At 42.2% G+C, this 10129-nt stretch overlaps 1 protein-coding gene across 1 annotated transcript in view; it reads left to right on the top strand.

Annotated features, from left to right (window-relative positions):
- SMURF1 (SMAD specific E3 ubiquitin protein ligase 1) overlaps positions 1-10129 on the top strand; it is a 29668-nt gene that overhangs the window by 19167 nt on the left and 372 nt on the right. Inside the window, exons 9-17 of the mRNA XM_009993720.1 lie at positions 911-1057; positions 2305-2509; positions 2761-2864; positions 4282-4396; positions 5358-5536; positions 6369-6506; positions 6874-6994; positions 8505-8706; positions 9487-9562. Coding sequence (XP_009992022.1) covers positions 911-1057; positions 2305-2509; positions 2761-2864; positions 4282-4396; positions 5358-5536; positions 6369-6506; positions 6874-6994; positions 8505-8706; positions 9487-9562 — 1287 coding nt within the window. The remainder of the gene's footprint in view (positions 1-910; positions 1058-2304; positions 2510-2760; positions 2865-4281; positions 4397-5357; positions 5537-6368; positions 6507-6873; positions 6995-8504; positions 8707-9486; positions 9563-10129) is intronic.

Here is a 10129-nt window from a genome sequence, read left to right as displayed (position 1 = left end):
TCTTTCTTGAGGAGCTCTGCAGTTGGGCTGTTTCTCTGACCCACCTGCACAGAGTGCAATACAAAGGCTGTAGCTCTTCTGCTGTGCATGGATGTGATACAGGATATTAGAAAAATGATAGAGAGTAGTGTAGGCAGAAGTGTTGATAAAACCCCAGTATATGGAGGGATATGAAAAATAAAGCTGAGCAAAAATAGCTGATGTTAGATTAGCTGGTGCCGTTGGAAGAAGAAATGACAGTGCTCAATTCTTCATATTGCTTGTCAGGCTTGTGTGTGCAAAGCCTGGTCTCTTCTCCCTGTGATGCTGGCTGGTCTAATGCAAGGTAGCTCTGCTTCTCTCCACAAATCTTAGAGCCAAGCTTTCAGGACCAGTAGTGTCTTGAGAGTCACAGGTCACTCTTTAGTCAAAAGTGGCTGTCTTACTGCTGAGTTGCTGTGTAAAACCCTAACCTGGCCATTTAGCACAGATGTAGGTTAAAACTTGCTGTAATCAGATCTCTACAGTACTTTCAGATGCACAGCTGATTAAAACAAATGGTTACGACCATAATCTTCTTTAAGGAGCCTAACAAAGGCTTGTCTGTCTGTCTGCCTGTGTATCCCCTGCTAGCTTATGCTCACTCTGACACTAATGAAGCTTTTGGTGTACAAAGTGTTTCTACCTTTCTAAAGCCTCTTGGTTTACTCATTTATACTGATGGTGCATGGTTAGATTTAGGTAAGGAAATATAGAGTCATGTCTTTAGCCCTGGGCCATGGATTAATCCAACCAGGTATCCAGAGGACACTTGATTTAGCAACAGACAGCATCAAAGCAGCTGTTCTGGCCTTCTCCCTCAGATTCTTAGAACTACTGAGCACCAAATTGATTCCACCCTCTTTAACTTCTTGTTTGCCTTTCTCCTTAGAGACCTTAACAGTGTGAACTGTGAGGAACTGGGACCCCTGCCTCCAGGTTGGGAAGTCAGAAGTACAGTTTCAGGAAGAATATATTTTGTAGATCATAACAACAGAACCACACAATTCACAGATCCACGACTACATCACATCATGAAGTACGAACCTTGCCCTATACATGATTAATCTTAAGTTCGGATTCTAAAAACATTTTATTTTTGTCCAATTTTAACTACAGTCTGGGAATTATGAGGGGCTGAAAAAACTGCATGATCATGATACTGGGGAACAGATGCAAGCAATGCTCTAGTCAAAGTCTGAGCATTGCTTCTCAGTGCTGGCTTTATCCAAGCTTTTTGCACAGACTCTTCAAAAATATTTTTACTGTGCTTTGCAGTCCTCAGGTTTAAGGGAGAGGTCACTTATTTTGGCACAAGACAGATATCATTAAGCTGGTATGACAAAAATTGCCCCAAGCTGTGCTGGACCAAGTCTGCAGGTCTGGAATTGCTGGGGTGTGGGGTAGAGGGTCTGCCAGGCAGTTCCACAGCAGGCAGCTCATGCCTGTCTGGATTACCAGTTCCACCTCTGTCCTAGCCCTGCTAGACCTGGACTGGCTTCGTGCTCCTTTGAGCTCCAGGCAGCAGGAGGGTAAAGCCAGCTGGAGTCTGCTCACCTGGTGCTGTGCCCAAGCCTGCTTGGGCTTAGCAGGATTTAATAAGCTCAAGCTCTGCATCATGCAAAGGCAGCTCAGCTATTAGAGAACTGACCCTGGGAACTGCCTGGCAGTGCTTCTTGTGCCCAAGATCAGACTTTTTCCTGGATCTCAGTTGTCTGTGCTTGAAGCTAAAAAATCGTTGCTCTACAACCCAAATAAAGGACTAATAAATAAGGATAGTTGAATGGATGAAGCTGTAACTGATTTGGGACAAGTACATCTTTGTATTTAATAATCATAGATGTAGTACTTTTACTGTCTCAGAATCCCCAGCCTTGTTTTGCATTGAGCTGGAATAAAATTCATTTCAGTTGTTAGATGGTTCCACTTAAAAAGCTGTTATTTCTTTCATTAGAATTCTCTTTTTGTGTTAGACTCTTGAAAGTTGTGTCCACACAGGAGAAATACCATTCCAACTTTTTAATTCCTGCCCAGTCAGCTCTCAGTGATCATGCTCCACAACCTTCCACAATGTAATGCCATATCAAAACTGAGCTGAAAAATGCTGAAACTCTTTAATGTAAATATCTGTAATCCTCACATCCCTGAATGTAGAGTAATGATGCTATAGAAGTTGCCCAACTGAACCCACATTTCATTCCATGTTCCTCTTAAGAGTTCTTCCATTGTATTACATACTCCTTATTGATATGCTTCTTGAGTAAGTGTTCTACTTTTCTTTCAAAGCCATCAATGCCAGCTAAAAGAGCCCAGCCAGCAGCCTCTGCCAGCTCCCAACGAGGGGTCACTAGAAGATGGGGAAGAGTTGCCTGCACAGAGATATGAAAGAGACTTGGTACAGAAGTTGAAAGTTCTTAGACATGAGCTTTCTCTTCAGCAACCACAGGCTGGTCACTGTCGCATTGAAGTATCCAGGGAGGAAATATTTGAGGTATTTGATTTACCTTCTACTGTTCATAACAGCTTTTGTCACTCAAGAATTAATTAAAACTTATCTTTGATTAAAGCAAGTTTGCTTCATGAGAGAGGTAGTGAATCAAGTGTGGAGTTGTCTTTGGAATTGGCTTCAGATTCTTACTTTAATGTTTTCTGTGGTTGAGTAACAAGCTGTGTATTGCAATAAGACATCTTAGCAGACTCATTATAGAAAGGAAATAAAATATCTAACTGTAAAACTTGCAGGAATCCTATCGTCAGATAATGAAGATGAGGCCAAAGGATTTGAAAAAGAGGCTTATGGTGAAATTTCGAGGAGAGGAAGGTCTGGATTATGGAGGAGTAGCAAGGTGAGATCCAGAGTCTGACACCTTTTTAACTGTCAAACTGTCCTTACAGTGACCTGTGGCTGATATTCCCTTTCAAATTGTCTGTCACTGGTGCAGGTAAGTTGTTTGTGATCCAGGTTATAGGTAGGTGTTGTAGCTTCAGCCTTGATGTCATGGTGACAAAAAAAAGGGGAAGCATGTGATTTAACCGGTGTCCCACAGCCCCTCCAGCTGTCAAAGGCTTGCACTAAGTGACTCTGGTATTTTGGAATGTTACTGGAATTCACACTAGATTGAGGTGTTGCTCTTTCCTCTCATCTCTATAGGTACTTGTTCTTAGCCCCATTGCCCAGTAAAAGGCTTATTTAGGGACTGGCAGTTGATCTTATTGCAGAAGTGTTGATCCCAGCCACAGCCTCCAATTTCATGAGTCTCAAAGTGAGATGAGCTCAAATTGTGACATATTTCAAGAAGGATATAGACTCTGAAGTAAAATCCAAATCACAATAAAGGTTTTGTTAAATACTCCCATCTGATTTCCAGCAAGTGGATTGCAAGATGATAGGGGTTCCTTTTTGTTGTCTCAGCCACATTCAGGAGAGTCCTCTGATCTGTTGGAGCAGGAGTGGAAATGAACTCATCCTAAACAAAGACTAAAATTTGAGGGAAGACTTGCTGCCTCCTAAAAAGGAATAGTGATCCCCTGTGGTCACATCAGATCTGAAGTTCTGGAGTTGATTGTAACATCACCTAACATCACTGCCACACACTCATCCTTGCAGTGGCTGAGCTGCATCCTGTAAATTCATCCAGAGATTCCTCAAATCCACAAAAGCTGCATCACCCACTTAAGGGTCTTTGAGTGACCCATCACTGGACAAAGGAAAGAAGTTGAAACATTCTGAAACATCCTGTTGCCCTGAAACTCCTCCTCTTATAACGTGTTTGTTTTCTCTGCCCCTTCTGGGCTCTGCTGATTCTTTAGGCATCAAACATTTGCAGAGAACCAGCGTTTCTAAAGTCCTCCAGTGACTGAGCTGATTTTAAATAGATTGTTTTTAATATTTCCTTATACTGTCCAGGCTGCAGAGGAGCAGATCTCTTCTCCAAATATCTGATCTCAGTACAGATTTTTTTGAGTGGATCATGTTCAGACTCAGTTTGTTGATGGTGTCGTCCAGCAGGTTGCTGTAGCTTCTGTAACTGGTGTTGATCCCTTCAGTACTTCTAAACTAGAACAGATCTGCCTGTGAGTGGAGTAAGACACTCCATACACACCTTTTTGTTCTGCAAATTTAGCGTGGTACAAGGAGATCTGATTTTGAAACAGGCATTTCATAATTAATTATTAGTTTGATTATCACAATAGGAGTGTGGCTGAAACCTAAGTGGAAGTTGCACCCTTCTAAAATACTGTTTGTTTTTTTTACTTTGACAGAGAATGGTTGTATTTACTGTGCCATGAAATGTTGAATCCCTACTATGGACTCTTCCAGTACTCCACAGATAATATTTACATGCTGCAAATCAATCCAGACTCTTCTATCAATCCTGTAAGTAGTAACTTCTGAGCAATGAACCTACTTTAACAGAGGTCCCCTGCAGTGTTTTGTTGTAGCTGCTGCTTCCATGCCAAGAGTGTAAAACTGAAGGGTAAATCAGAACAAGAATGTGTTAATGAGCCTTGCATTGATGTGGTGTGAACGAAGGGATTTCGTTCAAAAATGAAAAACAAGAGAAAAGAGGGATCCCTTGGTAAGGATCTGATCTCTTTGAGACTCCTTGCTGCTGGCTGGGATGCACAGTGATTCTGAGAAGACACAAGTGGGTGAAATTCGTCTTCCCTGGGAACCCAGTGGCTGTGTAAACAGCACTGCACCCTCAGCAGGCTGCACCCCGTGGTCTGGGGCTTGGGTGCCTTGCTTGCCCTTTCTCAAAAATCTGCTGTGCTTGCCTTTTTTTTTACTGCAGGATTTGTATTGATGCAGATCCTGAAAAGAGCAGCAATTCTGTACTAGCACAGGGGAATTTTTCTTGATGTGACATTTCCTGACATTTGCTCTGTGAGCTGGGGGAGATGGGTTGGAAGAATCTCAGGCCTCTGTTTTCCAAAGACAGTTTATGAGCAACATGAAAGACATGAGGGAAGGGAGCACATGGCCTGCTTCCTCAAGAGCAAAAAGGTTTTGATGTTCAAACAAAGACTAAACAAATTTGTTTGGAATTGCCATATCTTGGATTCTGTGGTTTTCATTGGGATTTTCTTGTGAGGAATTTTGCTCTTTGGGAGGTCTAGCAGATTCTTATTTATTTGTCAGGACCATTTTATTAGTCAAATAATGCACAGAGACTTGTTTGAGGCATTTAATCATTAAGTTCTTGGTTATGTGATAAGGAAAACCTCTGGCTCCTCTTGCCCAGATCACTTCCACTGCAGACAACTGATAGCAAGGATATAACCACAAGATGTCAGTCTGTTCCCACTGCCTGATCCTCTCTCCTCTCTCCCTCCAGGACCACTTGTCTTATTTCCACTTTGTTGGTCGGATAATGGGTTTGGCTGTGTTCCATGGACACTATATCAACGGGGGTTTCACTGTTCCCTTTTACAAACAGCTTCTGGGGAAGCCCATTCAGCTCTCTGATCTGGAATCTGTTGACCCAGAGTTACACAAAAGTTTAGTCTGGATTTTGTAAGTACTGTATGTATCAATTGCCTCTTTAGAGAGAAGATGGGGCACAGGATGTTGGCAATAGAGAAATGATTGAAAGAATCTTTCAACGGGGGAGATCTGTACCAAATTTTTAAACTACTCTTTATATGTCAAAAAGTTCAAGGTACCTGAGGAAAAGTTCTCATTGCAAACTCTGTGTTAGCTCTCCTTGCAGCAAAGGAGATAATAAACATTGCATGGGGCTGGTAAAATATCACAGTATCACAATCCAAACTCAGGAAAGAGCTCTGAGGGGAGATACAGCCTTGTTTAAAAGTAAACCAGCTTGGATGAAAATGGAAGTAAATTGATGTAGTTTGGGCTTCTACACATTGACAGTTCAGAACAAAATTCAACATTCATTCTAGCTCTGGGACCCTTCCCTGCTTTGCAGTATCTCAATTTCTTCTCCTAAATGCTGTTTTGAATTTTGTATTTAAAGTTACTGATGTTTTTGAAGTTCACTGCATGTGATCTCTTCTGTACTTCACACCAATACCTGGCAGCAGATCAGATTATTGCTGGATATATAAATGTGTGGTGTGTTTCTGTATCTGGGGTTTTATTCATTATCCTGAGCACTACTAAAATCAGATGTATGGCCCAAATCTGATCAGACTCTTCAATATGCATTAACCTACCTAGAAAATGGTGATTGTGGAAATACTCCTCTAGTGGTTAAAATGCAGGTGGCTGGTTACTGGGTTTATTCTGAAGACTACATGTTCTAATAACAAACTTTCAGCATCACCACTGAGAGTTATCAACATATCCAAACAAGCGGGTTTACCCTCTGTCTTTCCATTGCCAGAGAGAACGACATCACCCCAGTTCTGGACCATACATTTTGTGTGGAACACAACGCTTTTGGGAGGATTTTACAGCATGAACTCAAACCTAATGGCAGGAATATCCCAGTGACAGAAGAGAACAAGAAAGAATATGTCAGGTATTGCAGATCAAAAAGATGCTCTGCAAAATGGAGTGGAAAGAAGTAGGAGAAGGATGAATTGTTTTTATATAGTGAGACGAATGAACAAGGTATTTTAGGGGGAAATAACTGAGTCAGAAATGCCAGGAGCATTTTCACACAGTGCCCTGTTACACCTGGGAAGATGAAGATGTAAATTGTGTTTTTTGTGTTGATGGTGCAGTAGTTAATTGTTGATGGAAAAAGGAACTGATAAGCACTTCTCTCAGAATACAAAATGTGTAGATTAAAACAAGTTAGCCTTTAAAAGGAGCCTGTTCCAGCTCAGCTCTAGAAGCCCAGTCCTACCTGGCTCATCACCCCTGACTTCTTCTTTCCCCCCCAGGCTGTATGTAAACTGGCGATTTATGAGAGGGATAGAGGCACAGTTCCTGGCTCTGCAGAAAGGATTCAATGAACTTATTCCTCAACATCTCCTTAAGCCTTTTGACCAGAAGGAACTTGAGGTATATGCTTTATCCACATGGAACATTATTTTGTAATTTCTTTGATCCACAATCAAGCACTGATCTTAAAAAACAAAACACAGGAAAAACAAACCCACAAAACTTATGGCAGTGTAGGTACCAGTAAGCTGTGTAGTTGTTTAAGCAAACCCTTTTTGGTTTATTCTAGACATTCTTTAGGTTAACACTGAGACAGCTACTTAAACAGGGGAAGACCTTGTTGTCTAACCAAGGACTAATGCTCAAAGCGGGTGGTCTGGGCAGGGAGGGAGCACTGCAAGTCTGAGGAATTGCTGGCAAGACCTAACATGTTACCTACCCCAGAACTTGTGTTCTCCAGAGGTTGTTTTCATAGGTGGCTCTTCCTGTACATACACAGGGTGTGGTTTACAGCAACTAAAATAGACATATGGAGCATAGAGGAAAGAAATTAATTTATCTTCTCATTTAATCCTGAGGTGCAGAATGCTGCCCTGTAAAACCATTTGTGTTGTAGCAGTTTTTCCTCTGGTTTTGCCTTTTTGGAAAAGTAAGTCGACCTGTGGATTTACAGACCATTTGTGGTATTGGAAGTGCCAGCTTTGTGCTGGTTGTTCCTGGATAGTGATTAATCCCATGAAGTTATTGCATTCCATTTGCTGGTTGCTTGAAAAGGCAGATTAAAAATCCATTCAATATTTCAATACTCTCTGAGTCAGAACAGTCACAGCTGTCCTAATAATGTACATGAGTGTGAGTGGGTGCTGTCCTCGTAGCACAAAAAGGCAGCTGCTAAATGGTAGCTCAGAAATGTGAGCCTCACTATGGAGTATTATGGGAAATTTAGAATATGATGCACATTTTGTTATGAGTGAAGTTTTCTCTATGCCATTTATTGGTGCCAGGGGAAGTGGTTAGATTTATGGCCAGCAGTGACTTCCTTTCACAGTATTTTGCAACCTGGTGTCGTCTGGGAAAGACACTGGAGTAATATGTCTGGGGTGTGTCAAAGCCTCACACAAAAGACATCAAAAAATAGATGAAGAGTTTCTGTAGCTTGTTGTGGGTTGTGGAACAACAAACCGACAGTTTGTGTTACCATAAACTGAGGAGGATTCTGTCATGGTTGGTATTGGCACCTCTAGGACAGACCTGCATCAGGATGATGATGATTTGTAGTGCAGGAGATGATATGTCATCTTCTAAGCATGTGCTGTACCCTCAGAAAGATGTGCTGTGCTCTTCAGGTAGCATAGATTTTAAAAAAACAGGTCTTGAATGGTCTTTTGATTCTAATTTCTTGTGGAAATTCTGGTTCTGGTCAGTGTACTCCTTGGCCTCAGATTCACTGCAGTTTAACTGGGGAGATTTACTGCTTGTTCTGAACTGTTTTGGAGCATTACCATGCATCAAAAAGGTGGATCAAGCACATAAAAGAATGCCAGGCTTAGTGAAACAGTTGGGTGTGTTTTTATAGCTGCAAACCTGAAATGACTGTGAATGTTAAAGCGTTTTTCTCATCTTTGGACAGCTCATCATAGGAGGCCTGGATAAGATAGACCTGAACGACTGGAAGTCAAACACACGTCTCAAGCACTGCATGGCAGATAGCAACATTGTCAAGTGGTTCTGGCAAGCAGTGGAAACATTTGATGAGGAAAGAAGGGCAAGGCTGCTGCAGTTCGTGACGGGTTCCACGAGGGTCCCACTTCAAGGTTTCAAGGCTTTACAAGGTGACTGATGTGGAGGCCGAGTTGCTCGGGGCGGGGGGGGGGCAGAGATAAAAATCCTGTGGTGTTTACTGGCCCCTTGTAAAATATCAAGGGTAACTCAAGCACTTGCAAAGTTTTGATCCCAAGAGCAGCTTTCCGTTTGTCAGCAGCTCTGCTGATGGTGAACACTTGAGCTGGTGCTGATAGTGATACAAGCTGGTCAGTCTGCCATTGTGTAGCGCTTTGGGGACAGTATTAGCTTGTCAGTCTCCTACAACTCTGTGGACTGATGTTAAAATCCTTGATTATAGAGCCATGAAAAGTGAGTTCCCCTCATTGTCTGTTAACAAACCATTAGCCTCGAAAACAAGTTCCTGGAAATTGCAGGTTTTGTCACCAGAAAAGGTGGCAGTGTCCCAGGCTGTTGTGGTTCCCCTGATAACATTCACCTGTTGGCTGACAGCAAACTAATACTCAAATTAAAATACATCGATCTGTTTTACAAGGAAAACCTTTTTCCACTGAAGTCTTTTCACTTTTGAAGGTGTAAATTTTGTTAATATAAAACTTAGCAGCTTTCCAAAGTACCAGTCTGCAAATTGTCCTGAACAGCCTTGTTGCTTCTGCCATCCTTCATCAGCTGCAGATCTGATATACAGATTTGGCCTGTGACATGCTTATGTTTGCAGCTGGAACTGTTCATTTTCTCTCCTGCCTTTTGATAAGTAGCAAAAGTTGTGTGCATGAGTGATGTTTTGTTGAAGTGCAGTAACTAGAATGTCTGTCTGCAAGGTTCTACAGGCGCTGCAGGACCCAGACTGTTTACCATCCATTTAATAGATGCAAACACAGACAACCTTCCAAAAGCCCACACTTGGTAAGTTGAAAACATCCTGCATATCAGTGCTTGCTTTCCCTTTGTTTTGGTTTGAAGGAGTCATCTCTTTCTGTCCTGGGTATGGATTAGCCATGTGATATCTATAGATGACTCCCACGTGTGCTTTGCTATCTTGGAAATACCTGTACTCTGCAGCCAGCAAAATAATCAGCTTCTCTTCTTACAGCTTGATTTGTCCTCTGTACTCTCTGTGGTTTTCCTTTACCCTAGAGTTGATTATTCTGGCCAGTGAGATGTTTGTAAGTTTATTTCTGCATATTCAGCAAAAGTTTTCACCAAGAACTGCCTCACAGCAAAGAGTCCTCAGCCAGGATTACAACAAATAGTTTCCAGTTGTAAAATGTAGAAGTGCCCTGTTGGTACAGTGGAGGCAGAGAACTGAGCCCATGTAGGGAAGCCTCACTCTGTCAGAGGCAGGAAATGATTTTGGCAGCAGCACAGGCTGTCTGCAGGCAGAGCAGGGGCTGGCCTGCCTGATGTCCTGCTTCATTTCCAGCTCTCCTGCATCTGCCACCTGCCTCCTTCCCCAGCAGCCCTGCATTCCTG

The sequence above is a fragment of the Chaetura pelagica genome, unplaced genomic scaffold (assembly GCF_000747805.2).
Source record: "Chaetura pelagica isolate M959 unplaced genomic scaffold, ChaPel_1.0 scaffold213, whole genome shotgun sequence".
Taxonomy (NCBI): Eukaryota; Metazoa; Chordata; class Aves; order Apodiformes; family Apodidae; genus Chaetura; species Chaetura pelagica.
The sequence above is the reverse complement of the archived record's forward strand: the minus strand, read 5'-3'. Positions and strand labels throughout refer to the sequence as shown.